At 44.6% G+C, this 18754-nt stretch overlaps 1 protein-coding gene across 1 annotated transcript; it reads right to left on the bottom strand.

The window, feature by feature from the left end:
• Positions 1 to 15918: 15918 nt before the first annotated feature.
• On the bottom strand, positions 15919 to 17173 carry LOC124315851. Its single transcript, XM_046781555.1, has 2 exons — positions 16883 to 17173; positions 15919 to 16671 (listed from the first exon to the last, which is right to left on the bottom strand). The coding sequence occupies exon 2, from the start codon at positions 16655 to 16657 to the stop codon at positions 15950 to 15952; it is 708 nt and encodes a 235-aa protein (XP_046637511.1). The 5' UTR covers positions 16658 to 16671; positions 16883 to 17173; the 3' UTR covers positions 15919 to 15949.
• Positions 17174 to 18754: the final 1581 nt, after the last annotated feature.

Raw genomic sequence — 18754 nt, 5'->3', positions numbered from 1 at the left:
TACAAAACTGGGGGGTGTATAGAACACCGGACCAGGAAAAGGGTGGATGCCTTTTTTCTTTTGGATGGTGATGGACACAAATCCAAAATTGGAAGCTGGATGCTTCGTGGTGATCCTGCAGAGTGAAGATCTTGAAGAAGAGAGAAGAGGCGACGAGGTTGTCGAGGATTTCGGACAGGCCAAGAGCGACGTCGGTTGAAAAAAGATATTCCTTCGGTGGATACGGCTCCACCTCGGCTGGAAGGAAGTCCTGGCAGGAGGTGGATCCGGGCTGCTGGTGCTGCGGAGTCCAGTAGTGGATGCGTCGGGCGGTAGTTCAAGTGAAGGAAGATACGTTTGGTTGGAGTAGAGAAAACCGCAAGCCATGTGCCGACTCTTGGGGAAGCCAGACACGACGCAAGACGAGCACTAATTTGGATACAAATGAAGAAAATCAAAAACAAAAAGCGTATACCAAACAGTGGAGTTTTTTTGAAGACTATTCCGGAACGAGCTTGTTCTTGGCTCTCTTGTAGTCGAATGATGTAGGAACGATAAACGTCGGGGGTTTATATACCCAGATTCGCAGCGGTGGCGTTTAAAGTTCAGGGGGTAAGGAATTCCCCGTGGGTTGGGTAGACAATAGTGTCAGTTAATAAATCGCGGGCGTTCGAGGATTTTTCTCGAACCTTCCCGAACGTTCTAGAATCTTCTAGAACATTCCGTATTGGATTCATGTGGAAGTTGCACTAATCCAAGATATGTCGTCCATATTTTATATTTTTTTGAAAGGTTTTTTTATGTTTTTTATAAAATAACTAAGAGCCGTGAAATTACGGCGTGTCCCATGGATACATTTTCGGCTTAAAATTGTGAGCTTTTCATTTAAGCTGAATCGTCTGGTCTAAAAAGGTCCGGTTGAGCGGGCCGAGTACTAGGCGCAAGAGTAACCGTTCTCGCCGAACCCGTCATTCCCTGATCCCCCCGGGCTCTAAGGCTATCCCGGGCGGTCGTAATGTCCGCGAGGGAGTTCAGCTTTCTCCGCTTTCCCCACTGGTTTGCTGCCGGTGGCCAATTGTCGACCGTCGGATAATAAAAATGCCGTATTTGTATTTTTTGTGTTGCTGGAAAATATTTTCCAAGCTTTGCCAGATTCGATTTTGAAGAATTTTTGCCTGATTCGTTACTGCAGGTTTGATCTGGTCGTTTTCCAAGCTTTGCCAGAATCGATTTTGAGGAATTTTTTGCCGATTCGCTACTGTAGGTTTGATCTGGTCGTTTTCCGAGTTTTGCCAGAATCGATTTTGAAGAATTTTGCCTGATTCGTTAATGTAGGTTTGATCTGGTCGCTTTCCAAGCTTTGCCAGGATCGATTTTGAAGAATTTTGCCTGATTCGTTGCTACAGGTTTGATTGTAGGTTTTGGCCTGGTCGTCCAATATAGTGTTAATTTAATTTTTCCTCAGCCGGCATGATATCTAGCTCAGTTGGTAGAGCTCCAGATCCGAGTCCAGGCGCTCCGTGTTCAAATCTTGCCAAGGCTCGGCGGCTTTCTTGAGTTTATTTTAACATTTGCTATTTTTAGCCATGTCTCAAGATGTAGTTGGGTCATCGTAACATTTTTAATCGTTTTTAATTGTTTCCGAGTCCTTAGGATTTAATTCCGGCGACGCCGGTGTTTTGTAATATTTTTCCTCAGTCCGGTTTTGAATGTTTGGGCCGCCTGTCAGGTTAGGTAGGCAAGTTTAAAGATTACATGTAAAATAATAATCGGTTCTATTTGCTTCCGAGGCCCTAGAATTAAATCAGGCGACGCCGGTGTGTTGTGATGTTTTTCCTAAGTTCAAATTTTGAATTGTTAGACCGCCTGTTGGGTTAGGTAGGCCAGTTTTAAGATTATATGTAGAATAATAATCGTTTCTATTTGCTTCCGAGGCCATAGAATTAATTCCGGTGACGCCGGTGTGTTGTGATATTTTACCTAAGCTCGGCTTTTAATGTGTAGACCGCCTGTCAGGTTAGGTGGGCCAGTTTTAAGATTATATGTAAAATAGAGATCATTTCTATTTGCTACTGGGGCCATAGAGTTTATTCCGGCGTAGCCGGTGTTTTATTTTCTATTTGCTTTCGAGGCCATAGAATTTATTCCGGCGTAGCCGGTATATGTACAGCAGCGTTTATTTCTACGGGTTGGATCTTGTCGTCCAATATAGCGTTTAAAATTTGCAGTGGTTGTACCAAGTGCAAAGAGGGTTAGGTTAGGTTAGGTTAGGTTAGGTTAGGTTAGGTTAGGTTAGGTTAGGTTAGGTTAGGTTAGGTTAGGTTAGGTTAGGTTAGGTTAGGTTAGGTTAGGTTAGGTTAGGTTAGGTTAGGTTAGGTTAGGTTAGGTTAGGTTAGGTTAGGTTAGGTTAGGTTAGGTTAGGTTAGGTTAGGTTAGGTTAGGTTAGGTTAGGTTAGGTTAGGTTAGGTTAGGTTAGGTTAGGTTAGGTTAGGTTAGGTTAGGTTAGGTTAGGTTAGGTTAGGTTAGGTTAGGTTAGGTTAGGTTAGGTTAGGTTAGGTTAGGTTAGGTTAGGTTAGGTTAGGTTAGGTTAGGTTAGGTTAGGTTAGGTTAGGTTAGGTTAGGTTAGGTTAGGTTAGGTTAGGTTAGGTTGGTTAGGTTAGGTTAGGTTAGGTTAGGTTTGGTTGGAGTAGAGAAAACCGCAAGCCATGTGCCGACTCTTGGGGAAGCCAGACACGACGCATGGTTGGAGTAGAGAAAACCGCAAGCCATGTGCCGACTCTTGGGGAAGCCAGACACGACGCAAGACGAGCACTAATTTGGATACAAATGAAGAAAATCAAAAACAAAAAGCGTATACCAAACAGTGGAGTTTTTTTGGGAGACTATTCCGGAACGAGCTTGTTCTTGGCTCTCTTGTAGTCGAATGATGTAGGAACGATAAACGTCGGGGGTTTATATACCCAGATTCGCAGCGGTGGCGTTTAAAGTTCAGGGGGTAAGGAATTCCCCGTGGGTTGGGTAGACAATAGTGTCAGTTAATAAATCGCGGGCGTTCGAGGATTGTTCTCGAATCTTCCCGAACGTTCTAGAATCTTCTAGAACATTCCGTATTGGATTCATGTGGAAGTTGCACTAATCCAAGATATGTCGTCCATATTTTATATTTTTTTGAAAGGTTTTTTATGTTTTTTATAAAATAAATAAAAGCCGTGAAATTACGGCGTGTCCCATGGATACATTTTCGGCTTAAAATTGTGAGCTTTTCATTTAAGCTGAATCGTCTGGTCTAAAAAGGTCCGGTTGAGCGGGCCGAGTACTAGGCGCAAGAGTAACCGTTCTCGCCGAACCCGTCATTCCCTGATCCCCCCGGGCTCTAAGGCTATCCCGGGCGGTCGTAATGTCCGCGAGGGAGTTCAGCTTTCTCCGCTTTCCCCACTGGTTTGCTGCCGGTGGCCAATTGTCGACCGTCGGATAATAAAAATGCCGTATTTGTATTTTTTGTGTTGCTGGAAAATATTTTCCAAGCTTTGCCAGATTCGATTTTGAAGAATTTTTGCCTGATTCGTTACTGCAGGTTTGATCTGGTCGTTTTCCAAGCTTTGCCAGAATCGATTTTGAGGAATTTTCCGATTCGCTGCTGTAGGTTTGATCTGGTCGTTTTCCGAGTTTTGCCAGAATCGATTTTTGAAGAATTTTGCCTGATTCGTTGCTACAGGTTTGATTGTAGGTTTTGGCCTGGTCGTCCAATATAGTGTTAATTTAATTTTTCCTCAGCCGGCATGATATCTAGCTCAGTTGGTAGAGCTCCAGATCCGAGTCCAGGCGCTCCGTGTTCGAATCTTGCCAAGGCTCGGCGGCTTTCTTGAGTTTATTTTAACATTTGCTATTTTTAGCCATGTCTCAAGATGTAGTTGGGTCGTCGTAACATTTTTAATCGTTTTTAATTGTTTCCGAGTCCTTAGGATTTAATTCCGGCGACGCCGGTGTTTTGTAATATTTTTCCTGAGTCCGGTTTTGAATGTTTGGGCCGCCTGTCAGGTTAGGTAGGCCAGTTTAAAGATTATATGTAAAATAATAATCGGTTCTATTTGCTTCCGAGGCCATAGAATTAAATCAGGCGACGCCGGTGTGTTGTGATGTTTTTCCTAAGTTCAAATTTTGAATTGTTAGACCGCCTGTTGGGTTAGGTAGGCCAGTTTTAAGATTATATGTAGAATAATAATCGTTTCTATTTGCTTCCGAGGCCATAGAATTAATTCCGGCGACGCCGGTGTGTTGTGATATTTTACCTAAGCTCGGCTTTTAATGTGTAGACCGCCTGTCAGGTTAGGTGGGCCAGTTTTAAGATTATATGTAAAATAGAGATCATTTCTATTTGCTACTGGGGCCATAGAGTTTATTCCGGCGTAGCCGGTGTTTTATTTTCTATTTGCTTTCGAGGCCATAGAATGTACAGCAGCGTTTATTTCTACGGGTTGGATCTTGTCGTCCAATATAGCGTTTAAAATTTGCAGTGGTTGTACCAAGTGCAAAGAATCCAATATAGTGATTAATCGAAGATTTGTTGATCGATATGTCACTTAGCTCAGTTGGTAGAGCGCAGAACTCGTGTTCAGAAGGTCCGGGTTCGAATCCCGATGGGTCCCTAACTTGGCTGGCTCGAGAGTAAGCGGCCAAGTGTTAGATTACTGTTAAGAAAGTATTTTACATTGTAAATCTCTGCAGATATTTTTCCTAAGTTCAATTTTTAATGTTTAGACCGCCTGTCAGGTTAGGTGGGCCAGTTTTAAGATTGTATGTAAAAATAGTGATCGTTTCTATTTGCTACTGGGGCCATGGAATTTATTCCGGCGTAGCCGGTGTTTTATTTTCCATTTGCTTTCGAGGCCATAGCATTTATTCCGGCGTAGCCGGTATATGTACGGCCGCGTTTATTTCTGCGGGTTTGATCTTGTCGTCCCATATAGTGTTTAAAATTTGCAGTGGTTGTACCAAGTGCAAAGAATCCAATATAGTGAGTAATCGAAAATTTGTTGGTCGATATGTCACTTAGCTCAGTTAGTAGAGCGCTGAACTCGAGTTCAGAGGGACCGGGTTCGATTCCCGAAGGATCCCAAGTCCGGTTGGCTCGAAAGCAAGCGGCCAAGTGTTGGATTTACGTTAAGAAATATTTTTTTTATAACGTAAATATATGCAGTTATAACACCAAGTGCCAGGGATCCAATATAGTGACTCATCAAAAATTTGTTGGTCGATATGTCACTTAGCTCAGTTTGTAGAGCGCTGGACTCATGTTCAGAATGTCCGGGTTCGAATCCCGGTGGGTCCAACTCTAGGCTATCCCGGAGAGAGGTGGACAAGTCCCAGATACATGTCCAAGAAATGTTTTATACAGTAAAAAAACGTATTGACCGCACCAAGTGCCTGGAATCCAATATAGTGGTCGAAAAAATGTTTGTTGGTCGACATGTCACTTAGCACAATGGATAGTGCGCTGAAATAGTATTCAGTAGAGCCGAGTTCGAATCTCGGAGACACCGCTTAAATGGTGGGTGACATAGGCGATTCTGCCAAAAAAGTCTAAGGCTAATGAGTAGTAGCCACCGTGTGTGTCCCCAGGGGCGCGAACCATGTAAAAGTGGGGAGCCGCTACCGCCACTGGGGCATATGCTGTGATCAAACGCTCATGGACGGCCCGAAGTCGAGCTGAGAGGATCTTGGTACCCGTTGTAGCGGACGGTATTGGTTCCTTAAGGTTACGGCGGGTGCACGACTCTAAACTGTGGGACCTTACGGACCCGAGCCACATGTGCGGCGTGGATATTCCCTCCCCTGGCAGACGTCCACGAAAGTGTTCTGAGGCGAAAAGCCAACGTCTGTTTTGTTGTGGTGGAAACCTTTTAAGTTTTTGGTAGCCGGGTGGTCCGTCTCTATTGTAGCGGAATCAGTTTTATTTCAGTCAATCCGTTCATACCGAAGTATGAGCGGAAGATGAGCAACTGGTTTTTTGGCTAATGTCGATGGTGGCGTGTGGCCAGCGGCCCATCACCAAAGGAGCGGCCACAGTTTGGGTCGTGGTTCAAATCCCGGTCTCGACTGCAGGAGACTTGTTTTAATATTCAGTTTTAAGATCGTTTAGATCCTGTTGACCATTTTATAAAAATGTGTACACTTGGTGTGAATCGTTGATTCAGTTATCTGGACACCGTTAGCCAGAAATATTGTAAAGTAATTCTAATACTAGTGCACTTGGTGCAAGTTGTAGAATATTCCGGATGTCCGGGTTACTGGGTTGTTCTATATATTATGTGTGCAGTGAGTGCAAAATATGTAAGTTCAATTATCTGGACTAAGTTAGCCAGGAATATTTCGATAATTTGAAAATATGTTGGTTTTTATTAATAAAACGAGTGCAATTTTAGTGCAATTCGTCGTAAAAAATACCGAGTGGCCGGTCTTCTGGTTTTACCCAGGAATCATACACGCCTCTGAGAATTTCAGAGGGAATTAAACCAATTATGGTTGCATCTGGGAGGCGAGGTGCCAAGCCAGGAATATACAAAACTGGGGGGTGTATAGAACACCGGGCCAGGAAAAGGGTGGATGCCTTTTTTTTCCCTTTTGGATGGTGATGGACACAAATCCAAAATTGGAAGCTGGATGCTTCGTGGTGATCCTGCAGAGTGAAGATCTTGAAGAAGAGAGAAGAGGCGACGAGGTTGTCGAGGATTTCGGACAGGCCAAGAGCGACGTCGGTTGAAAAAAGATATTCCTTCGGTGGATACGGCTCCACCTCGGCTGGAAGAAAGTCCTGGCAGGAGGTGGATCCGGGCTGCTGGTGCTGCGGAGTCCAGTAGTGGATGCGTCGGGCGGTAGTTCAAGTGAAGGAAGATACGTTTGGTTGGAGTAGAGAAAACCGCAAGCCATGTGCCGACTCTTGGGGAAGCCAGACACGACGCAAGACGAGCACTAATTTGGATACAAATGAAGAAAATCAAAAACAAAAAGCGTATACCAAACAGTGGAGTTTTTTTGGGAGACTATTCCGGAACGAGCTTGTTCTTGGCTCTCTTGTAGTCGAATGATGTAGGAACGATAAACGTCGGGGGTTTATATACCCAGATTCGCAGCGGTGGCGTTTAAAGTTCAGGGGGTAAGGAATTCCCCGTGGGTTGGGTAGACAATAGTGTCAGTTAATAAATCGCGGGCGTTCGAGGATTGTTCTCGAATCTTCCCGAACGTTCTAGAATCTTCTAGAACATTCCGTATTGGATTCATGTGGAAGTTGCACTAATCCAAGATATGTCGTCCATATTTTATATTTTTTTGAAAGGTTTTTTATGTTTTTTATAAAATAAATAAAAGCCGTGAAATTACGGCGTGTCCCATGGATACATTTTCGGCTTAAAATTGTGAGCTTTTCATTTAAGCTGAATCGTCTGGTCTAAAAAGGTCCGGTTGAGCGGGCCGAGTACTAGGCGCAAGAGTAACCGTTCTCGCCGAACCCGTCATTCCCTGATCCCCCCGGGCTCTAAGGCTATCCCGGGCGGTCGTAATGTCCGCGAGGGAGTTCAGCTTTCTCCGCTTTCCCCACTGGTTTGCTGCCGGTGGCCAATTGTCGACCGTCGGATAATAAAAATGCCGTATTTGTATTTTTTGTGTTGCTGGAAAATATTTTCCAAGCTTTGCCAGATTCGATTTTGAAGAATTTTTGCCTGATTCGTTACTGCAGGTTTGATCTGGTCGTTTTCCAAGCTTTGCCAGAATCGATTTTGAGGAATTTTCCGATTCGCTGCTGTAGGTTTGATCTGGTCGTTTTCCGAGTTTTGCCAGAATCGATTTTTGAAGAATTTTGCCTGATTCGTTGCTACAGGTTTGATTGTAGGTTTTGGCCTGGTCGTCCAATATAGTGTTAATTTAATTTTTCCTCAGCCGGCATGATATCTAGCTCAGTTGGTAGAGCTCCAGATCCGAGTCCAGGCGCTCCGTGTTCGAATCTTGCCAAGGCTCGGCGGCTTTCTTGAGTTTATTTTAACATTTGCTATTTTTAGCCATGTCTCAAGATGTAGTTGGGTCGTCGTAACATTTTTAATCGTTTTTAATTGTTTCCGAGTCCTTAGGATTTAATTCCGGCGACGCCGGTGTTTTGTAATATTTTTCCTGAGTCCGGTTTTGAATGTTTGGGCCGCCTGTCAGGTTAGGTAGGCCAGTTTAAAGATTATATGTAAAATAATAATCGGTTCTATTTGCTTCCGAGGCCATAGAATTAAATCAGGCGACGCCGGTGTGTTGTGATGTTTTTCCTAAGTTCAAATTTTGAATTGTTAGACCGCCTGTTGGGTTAGGTAGGCCAGTTTTAAGATTATATGTAGAATAATAATCGTTTCTATTTGCTTCCGAGGCCATAGAATTAATTCCGGCGACGCCGGTGTGTTGTGATATTTTACCTAAGCTCGGCTTTTAATGTGTAGACCGCCTGTCAGGTTAGGTGGGCCAGTTTTAAGATTATATGTAAAATAGAGATCATTTCTATTTGCTACTGGGGCCATAGAGTTTATTCCGGCGTAGCCGGTGTTTTATTTTCTATTTGCTTTCGAGGCCATAGAATGTACAGCAGCGTTTATTTCTACGGGTTGGATCTTGTCGTCCAATATAGCGTTTAAAATTTGCAGTGGTTGTACCAAGTGCAAAGAATCCAATATAGTGATTAATCGAAGATTTGTTGATCGATATGTCACTTAGCTCAGTTGGTAGAGCGCAGAACTCGTGTTCAGAAGGTCCGGGTTCGAATCCCGATGGGTCCCTAACTTGGCTGGCTCGAGAGTAAGCGGCCAAGTGTTAGATTACTGTTAAGAAAGTATTTTACATTGTAAATCTCTGCAGATATTTTTCCTAAGTTCAATTTTTAATGTTTAGACCGCCTGTCAGGTTAGGTGGGCCAGTTTTAAGATTGTATGTAAAAATAGTGATCGTTTCTATTTGCTACTGGGGCCATGGAATTTATTCCGGCGTAGCCGGTGTTTTATTTTCCATTTGCTTTCGAGGCCATAGCATTTATTCCGGCGTAGCCGGTATATGTACGGCCGCGTTTATTTCTGCGGGTTTGATCTTGTCGTCCCATATAGTGTTTAAAATTTGCAGTGGTTGTACCAAGTGCAAAGAATCCAATATAGTGAGTAATCGAAAATTTGTTGGTCGATATGTCACTTAGCTCAGTTAGTAGAGCGCTGAACTCGAGTTCAGAGGGACCGGGTTCGATTCCCGAAGGATCCCAAGTCCGGTTGGCTCGAAAGCAAGCGGCCAAGTGTTGGATTTACGTTAAGAAATATTTTTTTATAACGTAAATATATGCAGTTATAACACCAAGTGCCAGGGATCCAATATAGTGACTCATCAAAAATTTGTTGGTCGATATGTCACTTAGCTCAGTTTGTAGAGCGCTGGACTCATGTTCAGAATGTCCGGGTTCGAATCCCGGTGGGTCCAACTCTAGGCTATCCCGGAGAGAGGTGGACAAGTCCCAGATACATGTCCAAGAAATGTTTTATACAGTAAAAAAACGTATTGACCGCACCAAGTGCCTGGAATCCAATATAGTGGTCGAAAAAATGTTTGTTGGTCGACATGTCACTTAGCACAATGGATAGTGCGCTGAAATAGTATTCAGTAGAGCCGAGTTCGAATCTCGGAGACACCGCTTAAATGGTGGGTGACATAGGCGATTCTGCCAAAAAAGTCTAAGGCTAATGAGTAGTAGCCACCGTGTGTGTCCCCAGGGGCGCGAACCATGTAAAAGTGGGGAGCCGCTACCGCCACTGGGGCATATGCTGTGATCAAACGCTCATGGACGGCCCGAAGTCGAGCTGAGAGGATCTTGGTACCCGTTGTAGCGGACGGTATTGGTTCCTTAAGGTTACGGCGGGTGCACGACTCTAAACTGTGGGACCTTACGGACCCGAGCCACATGTGCGGCGTGGATATTCCCTCCCCTGGCAGACGTCCACGAAAGTGTTCTGAGGCGAAAAGCCAACGTCTGTTTTGTTGTGGTGGAAACCTTTTAAGTTTTTGGTAGCCGGGTGGTCCGTCTCTATTGTAGCGGAATCAGTTTTATTTCAGTCAATCCGTTCATACCGAAGTATGAGCGGAAGATGAGCAACTGGTTTTTTGGCTAATGTCGATGGTGGCGTGTGGCCAGCGGCCCATCACCAAAGGAGCGGCCACAGTTTGGGTCGTGGTTCAAATCCCGGTCTCGACTGCAGGAGACTTGTTTTAATATTCAGTTTTAAGATCGTTTAGATCCTGTTGACCATTTTATAAAAATGTGTACACTTGGTGTGAATCGTTGATTCAGTTATCTGGACACCGTTAGCCAGAAATATTGTAAAGTAATTCTAATACTAGTGCACTTGGTGCAAGTTGTAGAATATTCCGGATGTCCGGGTTACTGGGTTGTTCTATATATTATGTGTGCAGTGAGTGCAAAATATGTAAGTTCAATTATCTGGACTAAGTTAGCCAGGAATATTTCGATAATTTGAAAATATGTTGGTTTTTATTAATAAAACGAGTGCAATTTTAGTGCAATTCGTCGTAAAAAATACCGAGTGGCCGGTCTTCTGGTTTTACCCAGGAATCATACACGCCTCTGAGAATTTCAGAGGGAATTAAACCAATTATGGTTGCATCTGGGAGGCGAGGTGCCAAGCCAGGAATATACAAAACTGGGGGGTGTATAGAACACCGGGCCAGGAAAAGGGTGGATGCCTTTTTTTTCCCTTTTGGATGGTGATGGACACAAATCCAAAATTGGAAGCTGGATGCTTCGTGGTGATCCTGCAGAGTGAAGATCTTGAAGAAGAGAGAAGAGGCGACGAGGTTGTCGAGGATTTCGGACAGGCCAAGAGCGACGTCGGTTGAAAAAAGATATTCCTTCGGTGGATACGGCTCCACCTCGGCTGGAAGAAAGTCCTGGCAGGAGGTGGATCCGGGCTGCTGGTGCTGCGGAGTCCAGTAGTGGATGCGTCGGGCGGTAGTTCAAGTGAAGGAAGATACGTTTGGTTGGAGTAGAGAAAACCGCAAGCCATGTGCCGACTCTTGGGGAAGCCAGACACGACGCAAGACGAGCACTAATTTGGATACAAATGAAGAAAATCAAAAACAAAAAGCGTATACCAAACAGTGGAGTTTTTTTGGGAGACTATTCCGGAACGAGCTTGTTCTTGGCTCTCTTGTAGTCGAATGATGTAGGAACGATAAACGTCGGGGGTTTATATACCCAGATTCGCAGCGGTGGCGTTTAAAGTTCAGGGGGTAAGGAATTCCCCGTGGGTTGGGTAGACAATAGTGTCAGTTAATAAATCGCGGGCGTTCGAGGATAGGTTAGGTTAGGTTAGGTTAGGTTAGGTTAGGTCCTGGGTTCTCTCTCTATATTAGAGGGGTGTTTTATTAAAAACAATTAATTTTAATTTTTATGGTACAGAGTACACAATATTGGTTAGGTTAGGTTAGGTTAGGTTAGGTTAGGTTAGGTTAGGTTAGGTTAGGTTAGGTTAGGTTAGGTTAGGTTAGGTTAGGTTAGGTTAGGTTAGGTTAGGTTAGGTTAGGTTAGGTTAGGTTAGGTTAGGTTAGGTTAGGTTAGGTTAGGTTAGGTTAGGTTAGGTTAGGTTAGGTTAGGTTAGGTTAGGTTAGGTTAGGTTAGGTTAGGTTAGGTTAGGTTAGGTTAGGTTAGGTTAGGTTAGGTTAGGTTAGGTTAGGTTAGGTTAGGTTAGGTTAGGTTAGGTTAGGTTAGGTTAGGTTAGGTTAGGTTAGGTTAGGTTAGGTTAGGTTAGGTTAGGTTAGGTTAGGTTAGGTTAGGTTAGGTTGGGTAGAGTGGCGAAATTCCGCAAACCAAGTGCCGACTATGGGAAGCCAGACACGACGCGAGCAGAAACACCTGTTTTGGATACATTTTAACAAAAAAATTAAACAAAAAAGTTTGGTATACCAAAAGAGGCGGAGGATACTTAGACTATTCCGGAACGAGCTGTTCGTGGCTCTCGTGTAGTCGAATGATGTAGGAACGATAAACGTCGGGGGTTTATATACCCAGATTCGCAGCGGTGGCGTTTAAAGTTCAGGGGGTAAGGAATACCCCGTGGGTTGGGCAGACAATAGTGTCAATTAATAAATCGCGGGCGTTCGAGGATTTTTCTCGAACCTTCCAGGACGTTCTAGAATCTTCCAGAACGTTCCGTATTGGATTCATGTGGTGGTTGCACTAATCCAAGATATGTCGTCCATATTTTATATTTTTTTGAAAGGTTTTTTATGTTTTTTGTAAAATAAATAAAAGCCGTGGAATTACGGCATGTCCCATGAATACATTTTCGGCTTAAAATTGTGAGCTTTTTTGTTTAAGCTGTATCGTCTGGTCTAAATAAGGTCCGGTTGGGCGGGCCGAGTATTGGGCGCAAGATTAACCGTTCTCGCCGAACCCGTCATTCCCTGATCCTCCCGGGCTCTAAGGCTATCCCGGGCGGTCGTAATGTCCGCGAGGGAGTTCAGTTTTATCCGCTTTCCCTACTGGTTTGCTGCCGGTGGCCAGTTGTCGACCGTCGGATAATTAAAAAATGCCGTTTTCGTATTTTTTGTGTTGCTGGAAAATATTTTCCAAGCTTTGCCAGGATCGATTTTGAAGAATTTTGCTTGATTCGTTACTGCTGGTTTGATCTGGTCGTTTTCCGAGCTTTGCCGGGGTTGATTTTGTAGGTTTTTACCGATTCGTTACCTACGTTTATGCGGTATTCCCCGTATTTTGAAATTTGCATTGGTTATACCCGAAGTCCAATATAGTAACTAACAAAAAATGTATTGGTCGACATGTCAATTAGCTCAGTTGGTAGAGCGCTGAACTCGTGTTCAGAACGTCCGGGTTCGAATCCCGGTGGGTCCGCCACTGCAGAACCGATCTGGTCGTCCTCCAAGCCTTACCAGGATCAATTTTGAATAATTTTTACTGATTCTTTTACTGTAGGTTTAGTCTGGTATTTTTTCCAAGTTGTGCCAGGATCGATTTTGAAGAATTTTGCCTGGTTCGTTACTGCGGGTTTGATCGAGTCGTTTTCCAAGTTTTGCCAGGATCGATGATTATGTGTGCAATAATAATTGTTTCTATTTGCGTCTAGGGCCATAGAATTATTCCGGCGACGCCGGTGTTCTATGATATTTTTCCTAAATCCGGTTTTGAATGTTTTTAGCCCGCCTGTCAGGTTAGGTAGGCCAGTTTAAAGATTAAATGTAAAAAACTAGTAGTCGTTTTTATTTATTTCAGCGGCCATATAATCTATTCCGGCACAACCGGTATGTGTACAGGCACGTACGTATCTGCGGTATTCCCTGTATTTTGACATTTGCATTGGTTACACCAGAAGTCCAATATAGTGACCAACAAAAAGTTTATTGGCTGATATGTCAAGTAGCTCAGTCGGAAGAGCGCTGAACTCGTGTTCAGAACGTCCGGGTTCAATTCCCGGTGGATCCAATTCCAGATTATCCCGAAAAGAGGTCGATTATTGCAGGTTTCATTTTTCAAGCTTTGCCAGAATCGATTTTGAAATTTACATTGGTTATACCAGAAGTCCAATATAGTGACTAACACAAAGTTTGTTGGCTGATATGTCAAGTAGCTCAGTTGGAAGAGCGCTGAACTCGTGTTCAGAACGTCCGGGTTCAATTCCCGGTAGATCCAATTCCAGATTATCCCGAAAAGAGGTCGATTGCAGGTTTCATTTTTCAAGCTTTGCCAGAATCGATTTTGAAATTTACATTGGTTATACCAGAAGTCCAATATAGTGACTAACACAAAGTTTGTTGGCTGGTATGTCAAGTAGCTCAGTTGGAAGAGCGCCGAACTCGTGCTCAGAGCGTCCGGGTTCAAATCCCAGTGGATCCAATTTTAGATTATCTAATCTTTTCTGTTTGCGTCCGAGGTCGTAGAATTTTTATTCCGGCAGCGCCGGTATTCTGTGATATTTTTCCTAGATCTGGGAATGTTGAGACCGCCTGTCAGGTTAGGTAGGCCAGTTTAAAGATTATATGTGAAATAATAATCGTTTCTATTTGCGTCCGAGGTCGTAGAATTTTATTCCGGCGGAGCCGGTATTCTGTGATATTTTGACCTAGATTCGGGAATTTTTAGACCGCCTGTCGGGTTAGGTAGGCCAGTTTAAAGATTATATGTGAAATAATAATCGTTTCTATTTGTGTCCGAGGTCGTAGGATTTTATTCCGGCGGAGCCGGTATTCCGTGATATTTTTCCTAGATCCAGGAATGTTTAGACCGCCTGTCAGGTTAGGTAGGCCAGTTTAAAGATTATATGTAATGACCTTTAGTAGTCGTTTCGATTTGTTTCGATGGTCATATAATTTATTCCGGTGCAACTGGCATGTGTACAAGCACGTACGTTTATATGGTATTCCCGTATTTTGAAGATTACCTTGGTTATACCCGAAGTCCAATATAGTAACTAACAAAAAGTTTATTTGTTGATATGTCAAGTAGCTCGGTTGGTAGAGCGCTGAACTCGTGTTCAGAACGTCCGGGTTCGAATCCCGGTGCGTCCGATTCCAGATTCTCATGGAACCAGGTGGGCAGGTCCCAATTGATGTCCAAGAAATGTTTTTATCCCAGAAAAAAATGTGTTTAAGGCTCAGAGTGCCTAGAGTCCAACATAGTGGTCACAAATATGTTAGCTGGTTGATATGTCACTTAGCACAAATGGTAGTGCACTGGAATAGTATCCAGAAGGGCCGGGTTCGAATCTCGGAGACACCGCTTAAATGGTGGGTGACATAGGCGATTCTGCCAAAAAAGTCTAAGGCTAATGAGTAGTAGCCACCGTGTGTGTCCCCAGGGGCGCGAACCATGTAAAAGTGGGGAGCCGCTACCGCCACTGGGGCATATGCTGTGATCAAACGCTCATGGACGGCCCGAAGTCGAGCTGAGAGGATCTTGGTGCCCGTTGTAGCGGACGGCATTGGTTCCTTAAAGTTACGGCGGGTGCACGACTCTAAACTGTGGGACCTTACGGACCCGAGCCACAATCACGGCGTGGATATTCCCTCCCCTGGCAGACGTCCACGAAAGTGTTCTAAGGCGAAAAGCCGCGTCTGTTTTTATGTATATGTTCATTGTAGATTATATGGTTCGTAATATGAGTATCTAAGCCATGATTCCGTTAGTGTGATCATATGGCTCGTCTGGAACGTCTCCAGGAGGCACACGGGAGGCCCGGGTTCGATACCCGGTAGCTGCTGATGCCGAAGCCCTCTCTCGCCGAGTGGGGCTAGGATTGCAGTCAGGCCACGAGCTACGTTGGTGCCGCAAAAGGCTCCATCGATAAATAAGGCTCCGCCTCAGTTGGGGGAGGCCTACAGCCGCCGACCGTGTGGTCTGGGTTGTCGCAGAGGGCGATATGACACATCTACTGCTGATTCTCATAGCCAAAAGAGTTATGTTGAAAAAGTTTGCCCAAGTAGTATGCAGTATAGCTCAGTTGGTAGCGAGCCGTCGAGGCACTCCGACGCACCGGGTTCGATCCCCGGGTACGTCAGAGTCTCTCCACTCGAGATCCTTGGTTTTTAATTCGTATTTCATTAATACTTGTGGTCGCGGCAAAAGATATGCCAAAAAAGTTTATTGGCCGATATGTCGTCTGGCTTGATGGTTAGCCAGCTGGCGGGGCACGCCGCCATTCCGGGTTCGATTCCCGGGATCGCCAGTGTATCCCATTGATCAGGGACTTGCGACATGCAGGTGCTGTGGTAGGGCGAAGCCTCCTGGGGACGCCCAGTGATGCCGAACGGGGTCACCCCACTGGGGAAGACCTCCCCGGTCAGTACCGGGCTACCATGACACTTGCTTTTTTGTAATAGAATCAATGCATTGGGTGAACAAGGTAGTTGTTGCTAGTGCCATTTATTATTTTTTTGGTTATTTTGTGAGTGTTACATCATCAGAAATGGTAAGTGGTGTATTCCGGCCAAAAAGTTCTTCGGACCGATCAGAAATTTTGTCTTTCATTGTAACATCCTTGCTTGGTGATGCAAGGAGTTGGCTTTCAGCATCCGTAGTTGAAGTGGCCGGAATTGTAATTTTTAGCAGTGGGATCTGTGGAGTCAGTGATGACGTTTGCTGCCCTGGGCTGAATGCATTCCGTTTTCCAGGGATGAATGATGGTGGACGTTGGAGAGCCGCTTTTTGGCGGTCCAATTCGGCCTGTTGTAGATTGATATTCGCCATGGTAGCCAGTCGGCGCTCCTCTTGAGCGATGAAGCTGCCAGCTTCCCGTGCTTCAGCCCGGGCTAATATTTGTCTGCTTTTTTCTTGCTCCAGTTGTTGCAGTTCGTCTCGCTGGGCGACTGAGAGGTAAGCCATCGGAATGGATGGTGGAGGTCTGGCTCCATATGGAGCTCCCCGGCGTCTCATGGGTTGATGTCGAGTTGTATATCCAGATCCGGAGGGCCCGGATTGGGTAGGATCATATCCGCTCCGGAGGTTGCAGAGTGGATAAGCTCCTGCTGGGAGAATCCGGGAGAGTCTCTCGCGGATGCCGTTCCGATCTCCGGCTAGGAGCGAGGCAGTGAAGCAGTCTTTTACAATGGCCTCTGCTCTGATGATGTTTTCGTTCGTGTGGGCCATCCTGGGTTCTCTCTCTATATTAGAGGGGTGTTTTATTAAAAACAATTAATTTTAATTTTTATGGTACAGAGTACACAATATTTTTATCAAAAAATATGTAAAGGGTTTATCAACTGGGGGCGTATTGCCAAGCCAGGAAAGAGTAAAAAATTCGACTGGGAGTGTACAATACACAGGCCAGGAATGCAACACAGAAAAAAAAGTGGGTTTGTGTTATCGACCTACAGAATGAGGTTTTTCCAGAAGTAAAGAGAAGGTAAGTGACGGCGTTGTCTCGGATTGCAGACGGGCCGGGAGCGACGTCAATTGTAGAAAGGGCTCCTTCGATTGGTGTGGCTCTATCTCAGCTGGAAAGATGGTCCTAGCAGGAGGTAGATCCAGGCTGCTGGTGCTGCGATGTCCAGTTGTGGCTAAGGCGTCGGGCGGTAATTCAAGTGAAGGAAGAGAAGTTGGGTAGAGTGGCGAAATTCCGCAAACCAAGTGCCGACTATGGGAAGCCAGACACGACGCGAGCAGAAACACCTGTTTTGGATACATTTTAACAAAAAAATTAAACAAAAAAGTTTGGTATACCAAAAGAGGCGGAGGATACTTAGACTATTCCGGAACGAGCTGTTCGTGGCTCTCGTGTAGTCGAATGATGTAGGAACGATAAACGTCGGGGGTTTATATACCCAGATTCGCAGCGGTGGCGTTTAAAGTTCAGGGGGTAAGGAATACCCCGTGGGTTGGGCAGACAATAGTGTCAATTAATAAATCGCGGGCGTTCGAGGATTTTTCTCGAACCTTCCAGGACGTTCTAGAATCTTCCAGAACGTTCCGTATTGGATTCATGTGGTGGTTGCACTAATCCAAGATATGTCGTCCATATTTTATATTTTTTTGAAAGGTTTTTTATGTTTTTTGTAAAATAAATAAAAGCCGTGGAATTACGGCATGTCCCATGAATACATTTTCGGCTTAAAATTGTGAGCTTTTTTGTTTAAGCTGTATCGTCTGGTCTAAATAAGGTCCGGTTGGGCGGGCCGAGTATTGGGCGCAAGATTAACCGTTCTCGCCGAACCCGTCATTCCCTGATCCTCCCGGGCTCTAAGGCTATCCCGGGCGGTCGTAATGTCCGCGAGGGAGTTCAGTTTTATCCGCTTTCCCTACTGGTTTGCTGCCGGTGGCCAGTTGTCGACCGTCGGATAATTAAAAAATGCCGTTTTCGTATTTTTTGTGTTGCTGGAAAATATTTTCCAAGCTTTGCCAGGATCGATTTTGAAGAATTTTGCTTGATTCGTTACTGCTGGTTTGATCTGGTCGTTTTCCGAGCTTTGCCGGGGTTGATTTTGTAGGTTTTTACCGATTCGTTACCTACGTTTATGCGGTATTCCCCGTATTTTGAAATTTGCATTGGTTATACCCGAAGTCCAATATAGTAACTAACAAAAAATGTATTGGTCGACATGTCAATTAGCTCAGTTGGTAGAGCGCTGAACTCGTGTTCAGAACGTCCGGGTTCGAATCCCGGTGGGTCCGCCACTGCAGAACCGATCTGGTCGTCCTCCAAGCCTTACCAGGATCAATTTTGAATAATTTTTACTGATTCTTTTACTGTAGGTTTAGTCTGGTATTTTTTCCAAGTTGTGCCAGGATCGATTTTGAAGAATTTTGCCTGGTTCGTTACTGCGGGTTTGATCGAGTCGTTTTCCAAGTTTTGCCAGGATCGATGATTATGTGTGCAATAATAATTGTTTCTATTTGCGTCTAGGGCCATAGAATTATTCCGGCGACGCCGGTGTTCTATGATATTTTTCCTAAATCCGGTTTTGAATGTTTTTAGCCCGCCTGTCAGGTTAGGTAGGCCAGTTTAAAGATTAAATGTAAAAAACTAGTAGTCGTTTTTATTTATTTCAGCGGCCATATAATCTATTCCGGCACAACCGGTATGTGTACAGGCACGTACGTATCTGCGGTATTCCCTGTATTTTGACATTTGCATTGGTTACACCAGAAGTCCAATATAGTGACCAACAAAAAGTTTATTGGCTGATATGTCAAGTAGCTCAGTCGGAAGAGCGCTGAACTCGTGTTCAGAACGTCCGGGTTCAATTC

The sequence above is a fragment of the Daphnia pulicaria genome, chromosome 11, assembly GCF_021234035.1.
Source record: "Daphnia pulicaria isolate SC F1-1A chromosome 11, SC_F0-13Bv2, whole genome shotgun sequence".
NCBI classification, from domain to species: domain Eukaryota; kingdom Metazoa; phylum Arthropoda; class Branchiopoda; order Diplostraca; family Daphniidae; genus Daphnia; species Daphnia pulicaria.
Note: the sequence above shows the minus strand (reverse complement) of the source record. Positions and strands in the feature narration are given on the sequence as shown.

Coding starts and splice junctions, on each gene's coding strand:
- LOC124315851 (XM_046781555.1), bottom strand. CDS start 16,657: ATGGCCCACACGAACGAAAACATCATCAGAGCAGAGGCCATTGTAAAA.